The sequence below is a fragment of the Amblyomma maculatum genome, chromosome 1 (genome assembly GCF_055883805.1).
Source record: "Amblyomma maculatum isolate TAMU_Amacu chromosome 1, ASM5588380v1, whole genome shotgun sequence".
Lineage (NCBI taxonomy): Eukaryota > Metazoa > Arthropoda > Arachnida > Ixodida > Ixodidae > Amblyomma > Amblyomma maculatum.
Window position 1 is genome coordinate 390,457,330 of NC_139344.1, and position 26,682 is coordinate 390,484,011.

General features: G+C 46.7%; 3 protein-coding genes across 9 annotated transcripts in view; 1 reads left to right on the plus strand and 2 right to left on the minus strand.

The window, feature by feature from the left end:
- Positions 1 to 26,682, plus strand: part of LOC146208515 (uncharacterized) — a 333,102-nt gene that overhangs the window by 172,462 nt on the left and 133,958 nt on the right. The window contains exon 3 of one of the 7 annotated variants that reach the window (XR_014705034.1): positions 17,817 to 17,890. The exons of the other annotated variants lie outside the window; for them this stretch is intronic. The gene's annotated coding sequence lies outside the window, so the exon portion shown is untranslated. Of the gene's footprint in view, positions 1 to 17,816; positions 17,891 to 26,682 lie in introns of those variants that run through there. 7 annotated transcript variants of the gene reach the window in all.
- On the minus strand, positions 11 to 10,280 carry LOC146208522 (cell adhesion molecule DSCAM-like). Its single transcript, XM_084578802.1, has 7 exons — positions 10,138 to 10,280; positions 9,711 to 9,998; positions 5,095 to 5,376; positions 2,907 to 3,026; positions 2,670 to 2,813; positions 1,797 to 2,078; positions 11 to 132 (listed from the first exon to the last, which is right to left on the minus strand). Exons 1-7 carry the CDS (start codon positions 10,220 to 10,222, stop codon positions 11 to 13), a joined length of 1,323 nt encoding a protein of 440 aa, XP_084434928.1. The 5' UTR covers positions 10,223 to 10,280.
- On the minus strand, positions 10,497 to 26,303 carry LOC146208523 (hemicentin-1-like). Its single transcript, XM_084578813.1, has 14 exons — positions 26,228 to 26,303; positions 24,966 to 25,244; positions 23,903 to 24,052; positions 21,085 to 21,366; positions 19,619 to 19,735; positions 19,389 to 19,520; positions 18,637 to 18,873; positions 16,905 to 17,186; positions 15,295 to 15,411; positions 15,094 to 15,234; positions 13,169 to 13,324; positions 11,777 to 12,055; positions 11,577 to 11,693; positions 10,497 to 10,657 (listed from the first exon to the last, which is right to left on the minus strand). The coding sequence occupies exons 1-14, from the start codon at positions 26,301 to 26,303 to the stop codon at positions 10,497 to 10,499; spliced, it is 2,526 nt and encodes an 841-aa protein (XP_084434939.1).

The window sequence follows — 26,682 nt, forward strand, 5'->3', positions numbered from 1 at the left end:
CAGGCACCTGTTAGTGCCGCCACTCGAGAGGCGTCACCGTTGGCGTAACCGATGGGCTAGAGCGGCCCAGGGTATCACCCAGGAGGCACAAGCCATACTGGGTCGAAAGATTTTGCTCGGCCTCCCGCAACCCTGCTCCATGGTCGTCCGGAACATGAACATGTCAGGCAGTTCTGTGAATGGCAGAGTTGTGAATGCTAGTGTTGGGATCCTGAGGGAAACGCTGTACGTCTAAAGGCGAAGCTTAAGAGCACCTGGGGCATTGCAGGAATTGCAAGTTATTGCAAGTATTGTGAACAGTGCTGTTGTAGTATCTAGAGGGTGAGGTTTGGTAGCGGCGGAAAAGGGAAGGTGGAAGTGTAAGGTGGTAAGCGGAGGAGGAGGTAGACAGTGGACATTGTGAGAAATATCACGACTATGCCTCTGCCATGTGATCGTTGATAATTAACATTCATTGCAGGCATTGAGGTTGTAAAACTTTCTACACGATGTTTCGGCTGCCAACTCGGCAGTATCAGATGGGATGGAAATCGAACTCGGAAGACAATAGGATCCCGGTAAGACACGCAACCCTATAAAGCCAGCAGGAACGTTCGGACGACTTTGGTTACAGCGGGGCTTTATTTGAAAGCCGGATGGTCCATCACATAATGTGACAGCTTAGGGCTATGTATGTATATACCATGAAAGTCTGAAATGACATGTGACGTAATAGCGGCACAAATTACGACTGTATTAATTTAGCGATTAGGAAAGTACGTAAGCGGGAATATAAACCGGAAAGGGGAGCCGCAAATGAGAGCCATTAGTGCGCTCACATCATGCCCTTAAGGCCAGATGTTAAGGAATGCACGGATTGTCCGCGGCGAAATATATGTTTGTGCAGAGGAGTAACACGCCGGCAGCGCCGGCCGGTGTCATGAAAGCGCTCCTTTTGATGTGACTGGGGAGTGGCTAGGGAGTGGATTGAGTGCAATTTGAAGGATTGCTATGCCGATATGGGGGACAATACTGAGTTATATAGAAGCATGTCTCTCAAATTGTTTACCTCAGCCTATTGCAAAACTAATATATCTAGGCAGCTGCACTAATTTCCGAGTGTTGTTATCGTCAGCTATGTTTTTCTTGTATGTGTTTTTGTGGCAATTGCACCAAGCAAACAGCGTGATGACTTTCATGTACAAATATATGCTCACTAATGTATGCTCACTCAGCAGGAAGCTCGGCGTGCGCTAAGGCGCGTAATTCAAGTGGGTAATTACTTTCCCCTTGTTTGCGTGCGCCTTATTTTATTGATTCGTGTAAATATTGCTAATTTGTAAAGTTCAAGTACTTTAAGGTAAATAGTGTGCAGGTATTCTATATTTACCTAGTAGTTTAAAATTGTCAACAGTAAAAAACAACACAAGAAACTTTGCGCGCGGTTTCACGGCTAAGACGCATTGCCCTTGAGAATCGTTGCTCGGCTTCAGCAATGCACATATGCCGTGAGTTGAGTTCTCGAGCAAGCGAGAGAGGTAAAGGGTCGTTTATAAGTCGCTTCTGCGACTTTTCTAATGTGCCACATGTTACAGATGTCATTTGTGCACTGAATTTGTTGCGACTAACCATAAGCGTTTTTCTTTGTATTAAATGTTGGAATATGTTACTGAACATCTTTGTGGACATCAGCGTAAGCTCCACAGCGTTCTGACGTGTTGCCGCTGTAGCCGTAGTAGGTTTTTTTTTTGTCGTATCTGCCGCCACATCACCGCGCGCTAGTGTTCAAGTCTCCCTAGGTAAATAAATATTCTCACCATTCACTTGGAGCACAGAGGTGTACCGGTCGTATCCGTACTTGTTCCGAGCAACACAGGTGTAGTTTCCCGAATGCACCACCTTCACTGGTTCGATGGAGAGTACGACGATCGTCTCGAGCTTGCTAAGCTTGACGGGACCACCGCCGATGACTTCTTGGCCATCCTTGAGCCACTGTAGTTGGACAGGCTTCGTGCCCTCTGTGACAGCGCAAGTGACTGCGGTGCTCTGTCCTTCCGAGAGCGTCTTCACGAAGGCGAAAGGGTTCACCTTTGGCGCCTCTGAAACAGCAAGAACGCTCACAGCATCAGTGTGCCGGCACTCGCTTCAAGGGAGGCAACAGTGAAAATAGCTTACCTGGTGCGACCGGCGCTAACAGCGAAGCTGTAACGATTAACCATTGGACGCACGATGCCGGATGCGCCTGCATCCTAGGTCTCTCTACGCGCTTACTTTTCTATAGCCCAGTATTTTGGCTAGTCCGATCTCTGCTTAAGGCCGCTCGTTCCATGGGCGTTTCGCGTAACTGGTCAAATGGCGTATCGAGCATAGCTTCGCCTTCGTGTCTGACAGCGGTGAGGACCTCAGTGGAAGATACTCGTTTTACGGGAAAGCTGCGCCACATGTCGGCGATGCAGCGGACTACAAGCTGACGTGATGTCTTTTCTGACGCATGATGTGAAAGTTAGCTGCGTAACTTGACGGCAAGAGGTCGCCACACTGCATGGGTTCAATAAAGCACACCGTGCACCAGTTTTAAATACCAATGTGTCCCCTGGACCTGCTGCGAAGTTTATGCGTGGTCTCGAAGAGTGAAAATATGTAAACGTTTCGGCCCTAGTAGAAGTACTAAAGCACTAGAAGTGGACTACCGCTGATGACGATTCGAATGGACTTGTGTATCGCTGGCTCGACACCGTTCTCGGCTTTACACGAGTAAGCGCCGGCTTCGGAGACTCGAACGTTGTGGATGATTAGTAGACCATTGTCTGCCTGCAGGGCTACTGGTGTTCCATCTGCAACGGTAGTGTAATACAAATAGTATGCATCAGGCTTCCATGCGCATATGCACGTGACTAGGCGTTGACATGGACATTCCGTTCAAGTACCTTTCGTTCTTGTCCACGTTATCTTCGGAGGGGGTGACCCGCTGGCCGAGCACTGCACGGTGACGTTTGAGCCAGTTATGGCGGAGACGTCCCGAGGCTCGCTTGTCCACAATGGTGGAGCTGCGGTGCGCAGAAAAACTGTGCATCACACTTCGTGGGATTGCAGAGAGCATAAGCAAACAGCAAAAGCGATGGGAAACGCTTTGTATCTCAAAAAAAGTGCATATCGAACCCAAATGCAGAAAAATTCCGAGAGCCCCCCACTGTTGAATCTACTCTGCAGAAATGCGAAAGCCTGAGCGTTGCTGCTGCACAGGGTGCATCACGTTTGTTCTCATTATCATTATGAACTAAATGCACCGTCATCATCGCTACTGTTATCATTGTCATTATCGCTAATTGCAGCGTTGTCATCGCTACTATCATCCTCACGGCAGACAAGAAGAGGTATGATATGCTTTTCACGATCTCGGGCGTGACGTAGTTGGTTAAAACGCTCGGCTGGGGATCCGAGGGATGGAGGTTTGATTCCCGGTGGAGACATGATTGATATTTTTCTGAGAATGTCGTCATGACGTCATTTGACTGACAGCTTTTGTGTGGCCGAACGAACGAACGAACGCCGACAGTATGAGCCACTAAATGCTTTCGCCTTAAAATTATAGCAGTTGTCCAACATTGTCTGGCTCTTAAAAGTGGCACAATATATTAAGCGTTCGTTTCGAAGGGGAGAGTACCCACCGCTGTATGTGCAAACTGCTTCCGTAACTGCAGATGGTCAGATTTAGCGCGAACGGCGCCCTTCAGTGAATTGCGATAAGATTTTATTTCTTGGTTATCTCCTTGTGCTCGCAAAGACGTATCGCGTGCTACTGGTTTCTGCAACTTGCACTGAATGTGGCCAGCAAATTGTTTTAATTGGAGTATTGTAGCGCATTAAGCCTAAGACACTTCGCGTCTTGTCAGCGTTACAGTGATGCAGACGCGCGATTTAGGTTGAAGTCACGGGGAGCCTAGATTAGAAGCGTCCGCCTAATATAATTTTTTTTTTGACGGTACACTGTAAGAAATATGTGTACAATTACGGCCATTTCCAAAGAAAAGTTTTGTTCTCATGCAGAGAATATCTGTCATGTACCATTTATAGAAGCACGTAGACTTAAAAAAGAGGAGTTATGTGTTTTCCCGTCAAAGCCTTGGTTCGAAGGCAAACAATTAAAGCTACATATGTCGTGTGTTCAATTTTCAATCGCAGTCTGATTCTTACTTAGTAGTAGATGCATGCTAAATGCGAAATGGTATGGAACCCACAAAGCGCGATTCGAATGACGATTGCATAACAATTTGAATATGACAAAGGGTAAAGAGTGGCGCCTCACTGATGTCCATTAGTGGTGCCTATCAGCGCATAGTGGGCCATTATTGACAACGGCTGTTAGTTGCAAGGCCAATTTTATGGGTGCGATCAGTGTTGCCAACGCCGACAGACAGACTTTGGCATAATGGGGCTAGTGAGGCGTTCGACTTAAAAAGGCTGGCTAATGACAGAAAGTGGAGCTTTGGTAATTTTTCTGTTTTTTTTTACAGGCAGGAGAACATGGGAAATGAGAGCAGAGTGAAAACTGAGGTATATATAATAGATATTGTCTCTCAGCTGTAAGTAGAAAAACCTGTGTATTGACAAAAAAGTAAAAACAAAAATATAGCATAACAAATAATTTGTCAATGTACAGCAATTTAGTTATTTGTAAAAAGAAAACATAACATGGCTGAAAATTTCTGTACTTTTCAACAAATACTTCTTACAGTGTAGCACCGCGAACGCTATTGAACGTGGGCTCAGACGATGGCAGGTTTCGGAATATTGATGGGAATACTAACACTACACGTCATGCTAGATCAAGAAATAGAATAACTCTTTTGGCGGTAAATAGCAGAAATAGCTATGTCACTACAGCGTGATGTGCTTTTTACACTTGTTTTTTTCCTTTGCTTACAACGATTCAGCAAGGCATGATACCACAGCAGTGTGGTGCAAAATGAATACTCTCCTCTTGATCATTCTAATTGCGCTGCCTGCAATGGAGTTGTTGAAAAATGATTGGAACATAGCTTTAGGGGTATGTGCCATCATGGTACCGGTAATGAACGTGCAACTCTAAAACGCTGCAATCCTTCTATCGCTTACCTTCAATCAGAAGCTCTGCCGTGTGCTCGTCCGCTCCCATCACGTTGGAAGCCCTGCAGGTATAGTTGCCCCTGCTGGACGCATCTGTGCGTTGTATGATGAGCAAGGAAACGAGCTTCGTCTCTTGTATCGAGAGCCTCTCCGTCTCCCGTAGCCGGGCACCATCTTTCGACCATGTGAACGTTACTGGCGCAGCGTTCGTAACTATGGTGCAGGTTGCTGTCGCCCGTCCTCCCGTTCGCACCTTGTTGTTGAAGGAAAAAGGCTGTATCTTGGGGGAATCTGGGAGGCAAAACAAACAGTGCTGTTGTAGTCTCTTATTTTATAATTGGTCAATTGTACTGCGATTTTGGGCTGCGATTAAAGTGTGTGAGTCTTTGTGGAGAATGGCTTTTCCAAACAAACTACCATATTCGAAATAACTCTACGTCACTACAGACCGGAGATGGAGAACACACTTACCGAGACTTGAGACGAGGTTTAGATGGAGCAGGACGCCGCCGATGCAAAGGAAGGTGCATCCAATCGGCATGGTCGAATGCGTAACGTAACGACCACCCTTACGTGACGACGGGGGTGGCACTTTCACCATCGAAGCAGCAGCGGAACGAATGAAACGGACACTGCGCTTTCATGTCGTGCTTTGCCGTGTCACCGCGCTTCCTGCACACCTATCTACTATGGCTGGTTTTACATGGCCGGTGGCGTCGCTGCGACAGCTTATGGCGGCTCTCGCTCACAGACAACTGGCGCCCCATTTTGTCGACGACATGAACTACAGTACCACATCAAAACAGAGGGACGCTTTCAAAATGGTCTACCCAAATAGTGTACCCCACTTCGAATCTGCTGTTCATTTATAATCGGTTTTGAAGTTAGCCGTGTCATTCGAAACGCCGACAGCTCTAGGTCACTGACACCCACTAGTCAGTTGCGTCCGTTTGCTGAGAACTCTTCTCAGCTAAGTTCGCGTTAGAAATACGACTTTTGTTTTGTCGACGATCAGCGGACCGCGTTCTTTGACTGGCCCCCAGAGGATGAAAAATAATGCGGAATTTGAGTTTCTTACGCTTGACTTTAACGAACACGATTTTTTTCAAGGCGGTGCCTAGTCCATTGTTCGCCTCGCAGACATATCTTCCTTCTGTGTCCTTAGTCGTTTTGTTTACAGTCAACGCTGTGGAGCCGCTTGCAGCAATGATCGTCGTCTTGCCGCCATCTTTGCCAGGATCTGCGTTGGCGGAAACGTATGGTGAATAGAACCAGGCATCGCGCATTTATAACCCTTGTGGAAACGATGTACCTACCTGTCCTTCGCCAAGATACATTGGGAACCGGAAATCCAGACGCGGAGCACTCAATTTGAAGTGGTTGCCCAGCGCTCACTGACACATCTTTTGGCTCTGTTATCCATTCTGGAACGGCTGGATATTAGGGAAAAAAAGGAGAGAGGGAAGTATCTGTAGTCTTGCGTGTGGCATGCAGCAGGACACCGTGCGATATTTGTGATCGGGTCAAGGCTAAACGTGGCTTGAGCTCACGCCGCGTATTTGCATACTTCCGGATCTCTATTTCGAGTTTGCGTCGCTATCGGAAATTTGGCTATCGCCCTGACCTCGAGTCATTTGATTTGCGGAAACGCCGGAACCAGAAGTGGTAGTTACTTCCGGTTCCGGCGTTTCGACCAATCATATGATTCTTGGCCAGGGAAATAGCGAAACTTTCGATAACTATGCAAACTCGGAATACGGACCTTTGGATCGTCTCCACTGGAACGCACAATTTGAACAAATGAACCTGTGTCCGTGGTCTACGCTGGCTTCTATTGTGCATTATTCGTTTTTGACGCTGCTGAGAAAAAGTTGCTTAAAGGGACAGAGCACTGGCCAAAATTGTCATGCGATTATGGTGGAGATGAAAAGACTTTGCCTCATATAGTACAGATCGAGCACTGCAATATCAAAGAGCACTGCAATATCAATATCAAAAGTTTGTCATTGTAAATCGCATAAAAACAACTGAGGCGCTGTCTAGCGGAAAAACCCTATTACTTTAGGTGTAGTACCCCACTTAACTACATGTCAGCAAATATCGCTGATTTTCGTAAGTTCACACTGTTTTTTATTCTTCTGGGAGTGCTTGTCATAATGTATTATAATTTGCGCTTTCTCCACTTCGTTTTTAAATAAAAACCAGCCCTCTTTTAGCACCGCGAAAGACATGCTTTCAAGTTTTGCCACTAGATGGCGCCACGGTGTTTGGAATTTCGTGAATGAAGCGGTGATAGTGGCCACTAAAACTTTCGTCGACGAGGCGTGCGTTATTGTGCCGTGACAGCCTTGAGTGTGAAACTGTTAAAATGACCTTACTCTTAGAAAAAAAAAATGCTTATTTGCTGTCTGGCGAGTGAAATCTACATTTGTTTTCGGTACGCCTTTTTTGTCGACAACTAGTCATCATCGCGGTCGCTGCTCATGGTATCCAGCATCGGACTACATAAAAACTGGCGCATGGCACTGACCGAAAAATTCTGGGTAAAATTTTCTACTGCGTTTCTACCAAAACCGCTGTGGAATCGAACATCTTAGACATCAACCTTTCCATTGCACCGAAAAAAAATTGTGACCTAAATTTCAGTGTTCTGTCCCTTTAAACGAGAGACTGGCTCTGCAGGAATATAAACAAGACAGTATCCTTGGCGCCGCTATGAACTCCTAAAGATTTTTTTTTGTTAACTTCGTCGTTTGTAATAATGATTAAGTTCCTGACTTTGGAGTTTTTGAGTTACGTATATGCGCTCAGGGAAAATATAAGGAATATTCACTTTACGCGATGGGTGCCATTTTGACTTGTACTCCTGTACTTCATAATGGCGCTCAAGTCGGAAGGTTGCGATAAACTGATTTGACATGTGTGCTAATTTTGTCGCCGCGTCATGCGTGCCAAAATGGCGGCCAGTGTGGGATTTCTTGCATGAGCTACTATTACTAATATGATTTTATTAACGGGAACGTATAAAAAAAAACAGCGTTTATAACTTCACGTGAAAATTATGTCAGCAGCACGTATGCCTGCTTTGTAAATCCCTCCCCAAAGATGCACATTCAATGGATGCTGCCGTGGTACGCTAAGACATAGCGCAACCGATGCCAGCGAGGGGTCGCCTCCGTATTGTTGAGCGTTTCCCTAAGTGCGTTGAAAAAACAAGAAGAAGAAAACGAAAGTTGAAAATGCTTTTCACCTTCATTTGAGAGCGTAACAGGTACATCAACTGGACGGAAATAAATTCAGTCTCGATAATATAATTAGTCAACGAAAACTTGTTGCTTTGCTTCTGAGGTGCTAGTTTCATATGAAAGGATTGCTTTTTTACGTACTACAAAACCGCCAAAATTATGATTTAAGTCTCGTCTTAACGGCAAGGACCAATTTTTTTTTTTTATAAAGTCTTGCTCCAGTTAGGTCATACGTTGCATATATATCTGCGGGTCACCTCGTGCGGCTCATGCTCGTCCCGCTTCTGACATGTACCATAGGCATCAAAGGAAACGCGAATACTAGAGCAAAAAATATTGGCTGCTGAAAAAACAAATGCAGACATGGTCCCGTAACAGTTCCACGAAGTGGCTGCTGCGTCACTGGAGTGGAACTCAAATGCACCTGGTTTTGATGTTCCCGGGATAACTGCATGTCTTGTTCGCGTTTCATTTGATGCCGACAGTGCGTCGTACGTTACATGTTTCTTTACGGGCATCCAGACGAGTAATTCTGTTCTATTCGTAGGCGCTAATTTTTGTGACCTTCCCGCCTTTCTCGCATCCGTAAAGCTTGCAATGACGTCGCCAAGCTAAGAAGCGCCGTTCGTTCAGCTGATTTGCTAGTGCAGAACCTTCCAGGTTCTACCCGTACTGTTGTATTTGGACTGCTTCGACGTATTGCTAGTAAAACGTAGTGGTCGCTGATGAAGTGGATGGACGCTTTCGCATTATAAAACGTGGTAACGACGTGAACGTGTGAGTGCTTACACAACCGAAACTGTAGGCTTGCGTTAATGCAGGAAGCTGGCTTCCTGACCGCTTTTTCGTTCAATATGGTCTTGCTTACAATTTAGGCGCTTCGAAAGAATGTGGGCAGTGTGTAGCATGCTTTTCTTTTTCTATCTAACCCTCTGGAAGCGGCCCCGTCTCTTAAAGCTTCACTGGTATTTGATAGGATACTGCAACGTATTAGCACAAAGACGAGTGAAGAGCGCTGGGACACAGTGCCGTGTATGGCGAGCTGCTACACCCCCATAATGTCATACCAACTTGCCCATCAGTTTTCGTTGTTGCACTGATATTTTGCACAGTGACGTTTGTGTGCCTGGAAAGCGGCCATTGAGTGTTTTCTCTCTGTCTCCCTCTCAGTACATTGCGGCAAAGGACGCCTTACGTCTAAGTCGACAACCAGTGTGAATTTTTTTCTTTTTTTCACGGATCTTCTGTGTGCTATAAATAAAACAAATGGCGGGAAAATTGAGCGGCTTTACGGAGGCCACTTGAAGGCTCTTCAAGACATCGCTTGTCAAAAAGACGCGTGCAATATCGCCAACAGCGGCTGCGACAGACGTGACTCACCTTCGACGACCAGCGTCGCCGAGTTGGCATCGCTGCCGTAATTGTTCTCCGCCGTGCAGGTGTAGTTGCCGGCGCTTTGCAGGGTGGCAGGCTCCACGGTAAGCACCGACACCTTTTTGTCGTTCTTCACTTTCACATTTGGTGAAGAGTCGCCGATCTGGACGTTTTCCTTGAACCACCTGAACTTGACGTCCGCGTCGCCGGCCACCAAGGCACACAGAGCGCTGGCGCTTTCGCCAACACGAATCCGATTGCGCGGAAACAGTAGGGGCTGTAGCTTCGGCTTCTCTGCAAGGAGAGGCGGAGGGTTAAATGATGGCGAGTTCACTGATTCTCTCGAAGGCGCCTGTGTGCGTTCTGGTCGCGGGCGTTAGTGCACTAATATGTGCGGGCTTTCCGCATGGAGATGTCGCTTGAGCAAGCTCACCTGCAACGATGCTGTGAAAAATCACAGTGGCGATGATAAAGGCAGCATGTTCTATGCTCCGCCTTTCGTACCACCGTGGCTTCATCGGTGGTGCCTATGGCCGCACTTCTTGTCGCCTTACTCGCAACCGAGCTCTTGTGGACTGCGTCGGCAATGGGGGTTATAGAGGCTATGGCGTCCCGACAAGGCGGCATGTATACCGTCGCGTATGCGTACTGACGTACATTGTGGGTGCCTAGCGCCGCTCATCGAAAACATCACGAACTACAGCGTCAGATGCCCGGAGTGAGGACTGTTTTCAAATCGTCGAAAGTGCCTTCACAATTTATCGTCAGGCTACGGTTAGCCGCTGGTTACTTTTACCTACATTTCACTTCAAGGCGAACCACCCTTGATATTGGTGCTCCCACGCCGTTGTCCGCGACGCACTTGTATCTTCCCTGGTTCTCCTTCTTCGCTGAAGCAATCTTGATGGTGCCGTTTTCGTGCTCCAGTGCGACATCGGCTGGTGCTTCCGTTCCTGGAGAACACCAAAAATAATTAGTTGTGTTCTATTCAAGTCCACTTTTTCAGGGAAGACAAATGATCGGCTCTTGAGCATGCTGTCAAGCTCAGCAGCTTGGTTGCCGAAATATGGCTCTCAAGCAACGAACAGCTGCATCGGTGGGCTGCTGCCTACATTTTTATGACGCTGTCTGCTACGATCCTTGACGCAAGTACTTGGCATGGTTGGTTTGTGGTTTATATTATTAGCACTTTTCAACAATCTTATCAATAGCAACTGTACAGAAAGTGCTTGATATTTGCTACCAAGCTTAACGAGCTCCAGAATGCCAGTGGTTGCCGACTCTACGCCAAACTTAACCGCCACACTCATCCGCTCCCAACAATTGGACGACACAATTCGCGCCAGTAACTATTTGTTGCCGGCGCGGTGACTTAATGGGAAAGGGCCAACTATATATATGAAGAAATTAGCAGGATGCTTAACCTTCGCTTGAATAGTAGGCACAATAGCGCCTTTAAACTTTTCATTCTGCGAATTCTCGCCATTGAAAAGCTGGCCCAGACTTTGGCGAAGTGTTAAACGTCTTCAGTTGTTTAAGTTTTTGGGAGAAGGAAGGCGCAGTATCTGTCTCACTTCTCCATGGACACCTGCACTTGCAATGAACGGCATACGATTGGAGGCACACACGTCACACATGTCGCCGGTTCAAATCCCTGTTGCAGATCATCCTCGAACTTAACTGCTAAATGGTTAGCGGAATGGTACGACACCAACTTGAACTCTGCGTAAGGAATGGTTAGGTAAGAATTTTGATACGAAATCACGTGCATGTTTTTCCAACACGTTTTTCTAAATTTTGGCTCACGGCGACGTCGACGGCTTTTCTACCGAACTATCTGCGTGCGCTATCCGGCAAAAAGCAGTGCCTCACCTGTCTTGAACCACCGTATAATCGGAGTTGGAAAACCGTGCGCACTGCATACCAGGCTGCCACTTTCACCTGCAGTGAGCACCTTGTCTCTGGATACTTCTGCCCATGCAGGTGGTGCTGAAGAGACGGGAAAAAATCGTCACGATCGAAAAACGTTATCGACACCCTAATAAGAAAACACAAAGCGATTGTCGACTTACAGTGGACGGCGAGGAAAGCTGTGAACGATGCAGAACCTACGCTGTTACGCACTGCACAAGTGTAGTTTCCGGTGTGGGACACGTCGAGCGAGCCGAAGTTGAGGTTTGAAAACTCGGCGCTACTGATCACTTTAACATTATCGTTTGTCGTTAACGTTGAACCGTCTTTGAACCAGGAAAACGTGAGCGGCTTGTCTCCTGCGCTCACGATGCATATTGTCCCGCTCCGCTCTCCGACGTTCAGCGTTGCAGGAAACGTGAACGGTTGAATCTTGGGAGCTGTTTGGAGTAAGGAAGGAGTCAGTAAAGATTCAGCAAAGATTCAGCGTGACGCCGCAAATGCGAACAGTACAGTAGCAATTTACTTTTCTAAGCGCTTATTGACGCCCTTAAAGACAACCATAAGCGTTTGAATGCCGCATGCATTAGCCCCAGTAGAAAACATGTCAGAAATGTAAGTCGATAACATTCCAGGGTAACCATTCGAACAAAGGTAGCCGGACTTGTTCAGTGATCAGTCATAATATAGTAGCTTTTGGAAGGGGAATAATAGCTAACAAAACGGACACACAGGAAAGGACACATAGAGGATACAGCGCATGTCCTGTCTCTTTCTGTACGCTGTTATTCTCCTTCCAGAAGCTATGCATCATCTCGGCCAGGTAATGTATAGTTTTATACTCCGTCTCAGGAACTGTTTGCAGCTTTGAGAAAGGCAGGGGTGACCTAACCCGGTCACGATCACGCGCACTATAGGCAATTGTGCTCGTACATATACACATTTCTCGCCCCTGCGCACTGTAACAGATAATTGTGCTCCTGTTATCGCCTCCCCCAATTCTGAAGGCGAGAGACGCGTAGGCGCACAATTACCTATTCTAGTGCTTATGGCCCTGATTGGACCAGGTCGCCTCTGCCTTTGGCAGTGCTGCAAACAGCTTCTGAGACATTATGGCACTGTGCCGAAAAGCATTTTACACCAGCAGGATAGTTTTGAGAGGACGGGATGGTCTCACCTTTCATATTCGCCTCTGCGGTGCAAAGCAGCGCGGTACATAGAGCGATGAGATGCCCGATATCCATCGCTTTTCGTTGTCAATAGAACCAGCCCATCGTACTCAGCATCCGGTGGGCAGCAGCCGCAGACCGGCAACACAGTCGCGTCACAGTCGACGCGAGGCTTGACGCTTACGGGGAGAATGGCGAGCGCTGTGCTGTACCTTGTTCCCTGTGCTTACAACAGATTGTGTCGACTAGCGGGCACATCGCGCCACGTTTCGGTACGAACGCGTACTACTGTGGCTTACCGTGTCGAAAACGAAACTGCCTCGTGGCTACCAAAATATGCCGCGGTGGCTGAAACAGCTTAGAGCGCAGTGCCCGATTACCTACGTTTGATTTTCACCATGACTGTCTTCGACAGCTCGGACCCAACGCCATTCGAGACACGACACGTGTAGGTTCCTTGATGGTGTTTGCCGGCGTTTAGTATGACGATGCTGGACGAGCCTGGATCATCATGTGCTTTGGTGTATGGCGTGTCGTCACCTGTGGAAACAGATTTTACATTTAGGTGTTCATAGCGTAATTAACTCAAACGTTTCTCTAAAAACAAAGCCCTTCAATGGACCTGCCTGATCTTTTCCATGTGACGCTGGGCACAGGAAAGCCGTCTGCAGAGCACGTCAGGGTGACGTTCGTTTCGGCAGTAGCGGTGATATCTTGCGGTTCTCTCAGCCATTTTGGTGGAGCTGCATTGTTATTGTGGGTGTTGAGGACTGTTGGTTTTCTAAAGTAACGGACCTATGCGACATTTAATGCTGCGATTGTTTAATTCGTTTTTCTTTTTTAATATAAAAGCATTAATCGTCTATGTCGATGACGCCGAAACGTAGATGCAAAAAGTGGAGCCACGACAATCCAGGCGTCTACAGATAAAGTGTGACAGATCATGCGCCTTTCTTTTTCTATAAACCAGTTACTTATGCAGAAGCAATAGGGCATTGATAGGGTGTGTAAAAATAAATAATAATAATTAGTGATAGTGATGTAATAATAATGATAATAATAATAATAATAATAATAATAATAATAATAATAATAATAATAATAATAATAATAATAATAATAATAATAATAATAATGTGATAATTAATGACTGGTAACTATAAATGAAATAAAAACAAATTTAAGAGTAAACACTAAAAATTGCAAAAAAGTTGCGGGCTAACGCTTTCGCATTCTTTCAATGCAGTTTCCGCAGTGACATCTAAACTTTTTTGTTTTCACACCGGAGAATTGCGCCAAATTTACTCCGGATCTACAGCGGGCAAAATAACTTCTTTTGATTTCCGCTCACGATTGACTTACCATAATTTGGTGACAGATGAGTTCATCAATCAGTATTTGTACTGAGCGTAGTACGTTACAGTGTTTCTACTAAACGTCTACGTGATAAGTGAGTAATTACTCATTATCATCCACCAAATAAATCAATAACCTTATACCAATATGGATCAACACAGATCAATGAACGTCCACGTTCATCAAGCTTAGCGTGCCAACCAATCATAAGAGTGAGCTTACCGTTCACTATCAGCGGCGCAGTATGAGATGCATAGCCCGCCTTATTGGTGACGGAACAAGTGTAGTTTCCTGCGCTTTCCAGCGTAAGAACGTCGATGTGCAGCGTGGAATACTCTGCGTTGTCGACGATGCGAACGTTCTTCGAGCCGCTGGTCAAGGCGGAGCCGTCTTTGAGCCAAGCGAACCGTAGAGGTCTCTCTCCCACTGATATGGTGCACATAACGCTTATCCTTTGCTGCACTTCGAGATTCTTGGGGAATAGAAAAGGTGCGATGGACGGGAGCACTGAAAAACAGAATAGCGCGTTACAAGTGCAAGAGGATGCGTAGTGGGATTAAGTATCCGCTGGCTGTTGGAAAGGAATGGTGAAGGCTCACCTGCTGCCTGCAGCTGTCTCGAAAGGATGCATATGAGGAGCAAGACCCGTGGTAACGACGACATCATGACGTTCGCGACTAGGGGCATCGGAGGAAGATGCACGCTTTATCAGTGGCACAAGAGGGATGCCAGTGGCAGCGAGGCCATTATTCCCATGCTGGCCACTGGCTCTATGGCGTCGGCTTTACGCTCGTATTGTACACCAGTGATAGTTCTACTTGCAAAGGACCCCTGGCGCCACACAGCGGAAGAGAGTCGCACTCAAACGTTTGCCCCTGCGGCTTGCGCGAAACTGGAACTGAATTTGGCGGAAACGAACGACGCGTTAGGCAAATGCGTGTAAAGCTCGTTACTTTTCACGATAACCGCCACCGTCTTCCGCAGTGGTTCGCCGATTCCGTTGGAAATCTCGCACGTGTAGGAGCCCTGGTCCTCTTTGGAGGCTGACGGCAAGCTGAGGTTGCCCGCGGTTGTGTCCATGGTTCTTCCGGTTCCTGGAATTCCATTGAGCATACTTAGTTGTTAATGCCTGTCATGGCATTGTTTGCGCTTACCTTTTGCTCTCCACGTGACCTTGGGAGTCGGGTGGCCGATTCCTTCGCATACGATGCTAATTTGCTGGCCAGCGCTGACGGTTATGTCTTGAGGCTCTATTTTCCACTGCGGTGGAGCTGCACAAAGTGAGACCGAAAGAAGTGGGCTATCGCAGTTGTGAACGTATCGAAGGTTGGAGCCAGTGTGTCTACTTGGCCGTATTGTTCTTAGTCTTAATTCCTGGTGGTATTCTTGTCGTTTTTATGGCCGATTTTGTTGCGCGCGCTTTGCCCTTTCTGGATCTTTATTGAGACCGAGCTTCAGCGAATATATAAGCTGCAGCTTGACAACTCCCTTTTCATTGTTGAGCAATTCCAGCTAAGCATCAAGTAGAGGACGCTATGAGTTGGCGAAAATGCAGTAATATTATTCCTTGCATTTCTTGTGACTGGTTCAATGTGAACAAAACCTTCACGAGCTATTAGAAGCACTGGCAATGTCTTTGATGTTTTAAGTTATAATTTATTCCCAGTCTAAAAAACCAATAAACAAACTACACAATCATGTCAAAAATATGGCAAACTGTTCTATGGTTCTGTACCAGTTTTGTGTTCTATCTATGCAAGATTATGGCGTTGCTACAGAAAATTTTGTCGCCACAACAGGTTTACTGACACAAAAGAAATAGTGCAGAAATTTTATTGCGATATTAGAATATTCTGTGTCTTTTTTTCAACTGGGTTCAGATTCTATTAAACGAGTAAAACTGCGCTAAAAAGACGCGACGTAAGAAAACACACAGGCAAAAACATGGCGCACAAGCACTGCGCCTTTTTTGTGCCTGTGTGTTTTCTTACGTCCCGTCTTTTTAGCGCAGTTTTACTCGTTCAATTAATATGAACCAACTAGCCCTTCAGAGTGTATTACTTCAGATTCTATCATAGGGATATATACTTCAGGATTCCTGCCACCCAGGCTCAGCGGAACAGGCTGATTACAGTTGTCGATACTTTCACAATGCAGAGCTCAGAGGGGGACTTCAGGCTTCCCGCCTCCCGGGCTCAACGGAACAGGCTGATTACAGTTGTCGATAATTTCACAGTGCAGAGCTGACAACGTCCACGTGCATGTGCCTATAACTCTCCCAGATGACGCCTGCTCTTTATTTTTCCGTATCGGCCGTATCTCGTATTCGGATCCATTTAACATTCTGGCACTTTAATTCAGAAATTTGTTTTTAGGACAGTTTTGTGACGGCTTCTTTCATGTTTGCTGGTGGTGCTGGCACGAAAGGCAACTCTCAGTTACTGTTGCTATCGTTCAGCCGATACCACAAAAGTGCTATTACAATATGCATTGCCCTTTTTCGCAATATACACTTGGTTTTGTATACGCAGTGAAACGCTTATTTACCTGAGCGGACGAAGAGCTGTTATATATTTTGTCATCTTTCAGTAAATATGTTTTTGTCAAATCATCATTTACTTTCCTTTGTAGTTATATAATTGTACGCCAGAAAAGACCACGCTGAACAGTAGCACAATGATACACGGCACAAAAAAACAAGCGAAAGACGCATACCGACGCTACACTCTTATGTAAGGCTGGAGAAGACTGAAAGGCACGATACCTTTGATTTCTAAGCTGCTGGCATGGGAAACCGTTCCACCGGCATTGCTGACCACACAGGTGTAGTTTCCGGCATCGTCTAGAGTCAGCTTGTCAATCTTCAGCACTGATATATCAGGCGACGCGAATATTTTCACATTATCTCCGGGGTGCACTGCAGAGCCATCTTTGAGCCAGAGGTACTTGAAGGACTCATCGCCAGCAGCAGTAGTGCACGTAACGCTCGTCGTGTCTCCAACAGTCAGTGTTGGCGGAAAAGCGAATGGCAGAATCTTGGGAGGTGCTGCGGAGAAAACACCTAGTGACACGTCTGGTCGCTTGGCAGGCGTCAGAAAAGAGGTTTCTTTTGGAAGCCCTAACAGTACTCACCGGTGCTGCTCATTGCTGAAACCCTGGAGTTCAATACAACGCCGGCGGAAAAGAGTAGCTTTATGAAAGCGGCCATGGTTCTTTCTTTGCCGCGTAAAGATGCCGAGTTCAGGCATTTGCGGCGTCGACTTTGCACTGACCGAGTGCCATGGCCGACTGTGTAAGCTAGGCTGTTGTGAGAGTGTTCTGCAAAACGCGGGACCCCTGGCGCCACCTCTCTGTTATGCGGAGAGGTAATACTTGTGTGGTTCATGTCGAGCCGGAACAGGAACTTCAAGACCAAGTTTCATTAGAGTCAGGCGCTTTCGTACGTTTGACAAGAAGCCGCACTGTTTTCTCCAACGGTGCTCCGACGCCATTTTCGAGCCGGCATGTGTAGGAACCTTCGTCAGTCTTCGAAACTGAAGCTATGTTGACTGTTTCGGCTGAAAGCTTTGTCGCAGGTTTCCCTGTAATGGCAAGGCGCGTATATAGTACAAAACAGAATAAGAGTGCCACAAGATTTTTGGATCAGCTTCGAGGTGGCTTACCGTTTTTTATCCAGGTAGCAGTGGGCGGAGGGAATCCTTCGGCTTTGCAAGGAATCGTGACAGCTTGACCATGCGTGACGTGAACATCAACGGGTTCCACCAGCCATCTTGGTGGCGCTGCATGGTACATGCAGTAAGCGTCAGTTCACATCTTTGGTTTCTCTCACATCGCTAACAACCAAGATAAAATTCCAAGCGAAGGAAAGCGTATCAAGGGAGGACAGAAAGTTAGGTGGGTGGATGATGTTAAGAAGGTTGCAAGTGTCAAGTGGATGTAGCTAGCGCAAGACCGGGTTAAATGGAGGAAAATGGGAAAGGTCCTCGCCCTGCAGTGGGTATAGCCCGGCTGATGATGATGATTGACCAGGAGTATGCAAAATTTAAGATTCAGATGTACACCAATGCAGTTACACCATTGTGCAGAAAATTGTGACTTTTTAGGGAGTTCGGGAGTTCTTTCAGAACCCTACAGCCGCCGCACTGGTTTTTGGGGCCTTCGTATTTGCAGCTTTTTCGCACATACACTTCATCTACCTTTAGAATAATTTTTTAATATATTTGGTCACGTTGCTTTAAGGAACATTGATCACCTTCATCTTCTCTGCAACATTCCAAAGCAGCCGTGAGCAATGTGTGGTACAGGATCAGTGTTGTCACTAATATTTTACGCGTCAGACAATCTCGTGAGCATAGCCGGATTCTCAGCGTTCGTTGTAGTCACCTTAAAAGTTTTTTTTTTTTTGGGATTGTAGAACATTACGCGTACAGGGGTTTGCTGTGTTTTGCACAATTTAAAGTTTGAGAATTTGCGACAATTCAAGCGAGTGCACTTACCTTTAACTTCCAGCGTATCCGTGTACGATACAGTTCCATGAGCGTTGGTCACTGCACAGGTGTAATTTCCAGCGTCGCCGAGGTCAAGTTTCTCAATACTCAGCGTCGAGAACTGCTGGGTGCTGGCCATGGTGATCTTGGCAGTCTGTTGCAATGGCCTCCCGTCCTTCAGCCAAGTAAACGTGAACGGCTTTTCGCCAGATGTCGTTGCGCATATAACGCTGGTCCTTTCACCAACTAGCAGGTTTTTGGAAAATATAAAAGGTGAGATCTTCGTGGACACTGCGAAAGACCAAAACAAGCCGGCGCATTTCGTGCGCTTAGGAACAGCGGCAAATGCTTCTTGGGGGGTAGACTGATGTCGCGTAGGAAATAACGACCACCTTACCTGATAAAACCGTCGGTGCACCGAAAAACACGAAACACGCAACCATGAAAACTCGCATATTTTCTATCTTGCGCAGTATCCTCTAGCGACCAGTCGGCACACATGAGAACCCTCGTAAGATGCCGACTAGGGTACGCGCAGTGACGGAGCGAAGTGACAATGTAGAATATGCTTTGCTTGACTGTGTAGGCTTCGTGGAAATGGCTGCTGTAAACTGTGGACTCCTAGCGCCACACATTGAGCGATCGGGCCACTACTCTTGCGTCTCAGGCTCGCAACCGCGAATGCGATCCGCAGATGAATGCACAAGTTTGAGTGTAGGTGTTGACATGGCGCGTCAGCCCCTACGCTACGCTCTGCGTACATTTGACTGTCACCCTGACTTTCTTGTGGAGGTCGGCTCCTATGCCATTCGAGATGTGGCACTTGTAGTCGCCTTCGTCCTTCTTGGTGGCTGATGGCATCCGGATGAGGCCGCTCGCAGTGGCAGTTGCCCCTGGATGCGATACGAAATTAACAAATTAGCAGGTTTCTTTTTTTTTTTTTTCATGATACAATTTTGGAGATGACGACTACGCAGAAACAGAAGCTAACCTTCTTTCATCCATGAAATTTTTGGTGGTGGAAACCCAGTTCCATTGCACTCCAGAGTGATGGGGTCACCGGCCGTGATGGTAACGTCTCGCGGTTCCACTATCCAAGAAGGGGACGCTGGAAGATAATTTAGATTAGTGGAAAAGTCTTAAACAGATGTACGTACTAATGTTTATTTGCATGTTTTATTTTGTGAAATGGCGTATAAGAAATAGTATACATGAATCACATGTGATAAGATATTCACCTTGTTGCTTTTAACGACGCAACGGCGACACGGACGTGAGGGTCCAGTATAGATTCCGTATAAGCACTACTTCTCCATTGTCGTCCAAACTCTAGAGGCAAGCTAGTTTCAGCCTCGTAGTGAAATTAAGCAATGAAGAAGCAATTCGATAGCATTTTTTTTTTCATTCCAAATAAGATCTATATTGACTACCGAACTATAGCTTGGCTGCTGAAGCCGAAACAACAGGAAAGGAGAAATTCAATTGTATATTGATGAGCGCTGGTAACTGAATACCATGTTGTGTTCCATGTGTATTAATTTCTTGCTCATTATTGCAAAATATCTCACTAAATATTTGATATCTATAGGCCTTTAACTTCATGTTAATACCTTCTATCGTCTGTAGTGTCACATGCAGCTAAAGCAAACTAGTCCGTCTAATTCCGCAGGTTTCTAAAGCTTCTGGAAGATATATTAGGCCAGCATTTTACTTTGTTTCCAGTCTGTTAATATTGAAATAAGCCTAGAATGCGAAAAGGCAGGGGAAATTCATTGCTGCCTTGTTAGGTAGCTTCCTTTGTATGCCGAAGCGATAAAAGCAGAGAATATCACAACGCTCCCAACAGGAACAAACAATGCACCGCAGCCTTGTCCGCTGCTTTCGTCTGGTTTACTAAAGTCACCGAAACAATTCTACATAAATTGACAAACGCAAAAAAAAAAAAAAAAAGACGCAGGCTAGAACTCAGTTTTGCTCAGGAATGTGTAGAGAATTTCGTGCCATGCAATTGACAGTTGAACACAGCTCCATCTTCATCATTCTCAAATGTGGCCTTGCATATTTCTCTTTTTTTCCCTGCCTCCGGACGTGTCCAAGCTTTTGTTTTGCCATATGTGGTTCTTTTTACATCATTTCGGCAGTAATGGCCCATGCCCCAGTAATGTTGCAAACTGTCTATTCCAGGAACTTGTGGCCTTTGGCCGACTATCAGTGACCTTGTTCATGTGTGCCTTAAGTCTAGCTAATCTTTAAGGCGGCTGCACACTTTCTCATTCAGCATGCATAAAATGCGTTGGATCCCTCAATGGAGCATCTGACACCACACAGTCAAATGCGACCGTTGCTTCTAAGATGATTGCTGCGCAGGATATTGGTTGACTTATGTGGTTGCAATGCGAACGGCAAAAACAAAAAAACAAAAACAAAAAAAAGAAGATAAAATGTCTTGTATCTTACCTTTTATATGCAACATGTCCGAATGCGACACAGTTCCTCCGGCGTTGCTCACAACGCATGTGTAGTTGCCAGCGTCAGTAATCTTCAAGTTTTCAACGCTGAGAACAGAATAGTCCGCACTGTCTGTGATGCGCAAGGCACCTCCACGGTGCAGAGTGGCGTCATCCTTAATCCACGTGAACGTGAGAGGCTTGGTTCCTGATGCGACCGAGCAAGTGATGCTGAACCTTTCCCCAACGAGCAAGTTCTTCGGCATGACGAACGGCACCACCTTCGGCGGGTCTGAAACAGGAACGAAATTGCGATATCGCGCCTGTCCAGGTCGGGAGGCGGATGGAGAGATACTTTCCCAAGTAAAACTCACTTGAATTGGCTTGAACCACGGTGAAGAAAGTCCAGAACACGAGGAACACTGGGATGTGCGCATTTCGTCGGGAGGCGTATGTTTTTCGGCGGGTGCACATGCCTCTAGCCGAGGCTTACTGCGGCCTGTGAAACCAACTCGCCGAGAATGGGTACAGCAATGGCTGGCGAGGGACGCATCATTGGTGTGTTCATACGCTGGCCACTGGACTCCTAGCGCCACGCATCGTGAGTTGCGTGGACTATGCACGGCCAGAACAAGTGTTAATAACATTGCTGCCGTTGCGATAAATCCCCGCGCGTTGTGATTTGCAGGTAATGTGCAAGAGCTGAAAATTTCGGCTGCATAGTTCAGAACAGTACGCATCAGAGACAAGCCAAACCTTCTGGCGATTAGACAATGCTTGATTAGTACAATTAGAAACTTTTTTTTCTCTACTGTGGCTTTAATACCTCCGACTGGCGCGCCAAGGACAGTACAAACGCCAGTCACAAATATGAATTCAGCAAATCAAAAGGAGCCAGTTAATTATACATTTCTTTGTCGGTACCCCAGGTGTAAGGTGTGCTCATTTCCTTTTCGAAATGTGCATTAAGGTAGTGGATATTTGTTCATCTGGAAGTGGTCGTACATTTCACGGTGATGGTAACTTGGGCTTTCAGGGAGTCTCCGACGGCGTTGCTTGTTTCGCAGTGGTACTTTCCGGCGTCCTCTCTTGCTATCCTCTCGATGAAAAGGGTGCCGTTTCTGAGGATCCGCATATTCGTTGCGTCTCGGGGAACGAGTTGGTCTTAAAAGAAAAAAGAGAAAAAAAAAGGAAGCGTGCTTTTTAAAAATCACCCCGTCTGGAAAAAGCAGTTTCAATGCATTTGAACAGCCCTGACGACCATTGCGATGATGATTATTGTCCCATTCAGACTACTGCGTATATACGAATATCAGCGTGATCAACTGATAGGTAAAGTTCAGACAGAGAAGGTTGAATGTGGGCTTAGTGTGCATTATGGAGTGACTCGACGCAACTGTGTTCGTTGACGCGTTTCGGGCTGCTATTTGCTATTGCTATTTGATGATTGCTAGTATGGTTCCGTTAGTATACGACATCGGGACTGCTGCTTCGAGTGACTTTGCCGGAACGAGGAGTTGGTTCTCGCATAGAAGATTTGCAGTACTCACCGTTTTTAGTCCAAGTAACAGTTGGCGTTGGGTGACCTGTAGCCTCGCAGGGCATGCTGACGCTATCCCCGACGCTTACTACTGCATCTTTCGGTGTTTGCTTCCACCGCGGAGGAGCTGGTTAACAAAAAGCAACGACAAATGAAAGTTACACGCATAACTAGTGCATCTGCTGTCAGAATCAAGACTGCTGCGCAATGCAGGCCGTGCTTACCGTGAACTGTGAGGGAGCTTGAAGTTGAGTCTGAACCTGCAGCATTGCTGACTACACAGGTATAGTTGCCACTGTGTTGTAGCGAAAGAGGGCTTATACTAAGAGTAGAGTGAGCTTCACCTTCGCTCTTTTCTACGTTTTCGTTTTTGGAGATGACCGCTCCGTCTTTGAGCCATACAAACGTCAAGGGTTGCCCGCCTTCGTAGGTCGAACACGTCACGGTAGCCCTTTGGCCCGCAACCAGCTTGGTAGCGAAGGTGAAGGGAGTAATCCTAGGTGGCACTGAAAATGATCGTGAAAGTGTCGGCCGCGGCAGCCGACTCGCACAGGCAAGGCGCCAGCGGAACAGCCGGCTTTTTTTCACTTACCGATAGGCTTAGACGATGTGATTCCAATGAGCACAGTTAGCACGGCCGCAGTCGGGCTGTACTTGTACATCACCGCTGGTCTTTTATCCCGAACAATCGCAGGCAACTCGCGTCTGCTACGCGCACAAGAAAGGAGTCATCACCAATGCGACGTCGCGCGTCGACTGGCCTGTCGCACGTATACAAAGCATCGATGGAAGTGCAGTCCACTGCCCGTACAGCGTCTGGGCCTCTTGTACGCTAAACCTAGTGCACAGACACCTAGCGCCACACTGCGTTTGTTCGCGACATCACTCGACGGATCGGCAAACACCGTGTAAAAACATCGAGTCACACGTCGAACGAACCGGCGGATGTACTTGGTGTTCCGCTTTTGGGATAACATCATTGAATGGAAACAGCGCACTGTAGTGAGCAGGATTGTGCAGAATCAACGTGCCACACGTTGACTGAGGTTGAGCGTGATTCGAACGGCGAATGCTTAAAACATCCGCCTTTCGCAATGGTCGTATTATTTTTGCGTGAAAGTAATCTTGTGATGACGTTCAAGCCGCTTTCGAATTTGAAACTCCCTTTTTATAGACATGTGCTAATGTTTTCTTCTCTAGAAACCAGGGCGCTTTTCTACAGTGTCAGTGTTGCGTTTTCTCTTTCTTGCTCTGAGTGTGCTTAGAAAAGTGGAAATCGAGAGCTTACTCTTGACCGTTACGGTGACCGCCTTCTGAAGAGGCTGTCCGATCCCGTTGCTGGCTTCACACTTGTAATCGCCGCTCTCACTCCTGCTCACCGATGTCAGTATTAGCGTTCCATTGCTCAGCTGTTGGCGCTCCCCGATACTTGTATGACCTTCCACAAAGAGAGAAAGCACACGTAGCTTTGACTCACTCCTCTGCGCAAGCTCAACAGTAGAAGTGACACTAAGAGAAAATAAATATTGCGCAAATATTTGTGATTATTCGAAGCAGCACTCCATTACTCCACGGCCGGGATGGATATTTGTTTGGCCTTCTTTTGTGGAAATGTGCAACTATCATGAGACAAATATGTGAATCGTCATAGTAAATTCGGTTGTGTCCGTTGGAGGTCATATGCCTTGCCTAGGGATCTCTAGTTAACCTCGCACTACGCCAGATATAGATTGAACTTATTTTCCATTCTTGCGTTTGTTATTTTCACAACCACTGTTGACTGCAGGACTTTTATGCACGTGTTATCTTTAGGAATATGTACATTGTAGTTGTGAGTCAGAACAAGAACTCATCGTTGCGTTCACCCGGAGTCGTACCGTGGAATGGCTCCATGGAATTGTGTTGGGGCAACTGAAGCTGTAAAACCAATGGGACGCAATGAAAGCTTTGCGGAACACGGAGTCGTCTCAACAAAGTACCAGGTCCGATTTTGACATCCTTTTCCATGACTTCAGAGAAAACAAAATAGTTAAGACAAAACAATTTTTGTAACTTCATTGTTTCTGAAAAACACTTGAAATTCAAAGTGTCTAAGAATATAATATATTTTCTGCTATAATGGAATGGGGGCGTCAACTTTATGGCACGTACCAGCTCTCGTCCAGATAATGGTTGGCGAAGGATGGCCGGATGCTAGGCAAGGTATTTGTACTGTCTCTCCAGATGTGGCGACTGCGTTGGTGGGCTCTTGAATCCACTGCGCGGGTGCTGGTCGATTGAATGCTTGGGTCAGCAAACAACCACACTAACATGCATGTGATATTAGAAGTCGGTTGAAAAAAGTCGCCTACCGTGAACGATGAGAGTTGCTGATTGGGATGCCGAGCCTACTAGGTTTGTAACGACGCACGTGTAGTTCCCGGAGCTATTCACGTCCAGCGACTCTATCTTGAGCACAGAGAAATCGGCGTTGTCGGTCACCGTGCCGTCCCCGCTGTCGATTCGGCGTCCATTCTTGAGCCACCGAAAAGTGAGTGGCCGGTTGCCCTCCGTTGCTGTGCAAATTGCCGTCCCTCTCTGACCAACCGTCGCGTTGTTTGGAAAGGAGAAGGGCGATATCCTTGGGGGAACTGTAAGGCACACAACAGTTTGACTCCTTGGTATACTGAGAGGGACATAAGGTAAGATGGAGTCCAAAGACAGACTCCTCCCGCACCACTAATGTATCGCGGGTAGAGAAAGATGTGCTTATTGGCGAGATAAATTAATAGGTCCTTTGGACAGTGGTTTTTGATTAGATGTTATTAAATAAATGGGGGAAATGCTACTCAGCGACCGACAGCCGGGGAAGCGAGCCGGGGAGACCCCACGTATCACCCCTGGGAAGTAGCGGAAGAGATAGGTTATAGGGATGGGAAGGTAGGAATGAGGATAGGGTTATGGGAATTAGGTGGGAAATGTGGGCAGCGTTAGATTTTGACTGACAATTTGAGTCGAGCTCCCTTTCAGGCCTCCGTAGAGGGCGAGCACTCGCTCTTAGCCGAATGTGCAGCCCTCGGCCCCAAAATCATTCCTCCACCACAAGGCGTTTGCCGGGTTTCCGGCGTCTGAGACAGGTTCCCTTCATGAAGACGCTTTTGAGATTCCCCGCCCCCCAAGCCCGGTTTCCTCATCCCGACTAGACCTGAGGTACTAGAGAGGTGGATGTCGCTTAGCGTTCATCCCTACTCCGAGGTACTAGGCAAGTGGCCAGATTTTGATCTCTGGCTCACACTAATGGATACTCTTCCCCGATGTTCGCCCGACAAAAGGATCTGTTCTTATTTGGATGCAAGCAGGGCCTGCATGGTGCAAACTTGATAGAGCCCGAGGGAAAAAAAAATCGCCGCATTGGCACCAGGAAACGCAAATGGTTCAATGTTATGTTGAAACTCGGTATTACATAAGCAGTTGCAAGTTATAATTTTTGTTCTCCTATTTAGTGCGTTCAACTGTGAAAAAAGATCTATGCACTATAAACGTATACTCTTCAACAACAGATTAAGACTCGTGTCCTCGCCTTGTTTATACCGTAATTTAAGCACAACCGCCATGTCTCCTTATCTATGCTTACCTGCGCGTGAGCAGTGGTATCCTTGCTGGAGGGCGATAACGGTGAGAAATCCTATGGTAACAGCGGCGTATTCCATGTTTCGGCACATATCTCGCTTCAAGCGCACCGAACATACAGGCGACTGCTTCCGCTGTAAGCGGCCTTTATCAATGGCGTCGATGCTTCAAGTCGCAGCTACGGGCTTTGTGAACACTATCGCCAGGGTAGCTAGCGCCATCCTCACGGGACGGTGTGAACTACGTGCTGCGGGGCTTCTGTAATCGTTTGTACTTTGCTACCTCGGTGTTTTGTTTCTTCTTTTCTACTTTTGAGACACGTTTTTACTTTAGTCTGCTTTTAGAGTGTCGCAGCTTCAGGTACTTGGTAGCTCCACGATGTGCGCTTAAAGCTCTTTCTGCACCTTCACTGTGGTTAGGGCAGGATGTCGCATGTTCCATTTTCAGTTCTCTGATAAC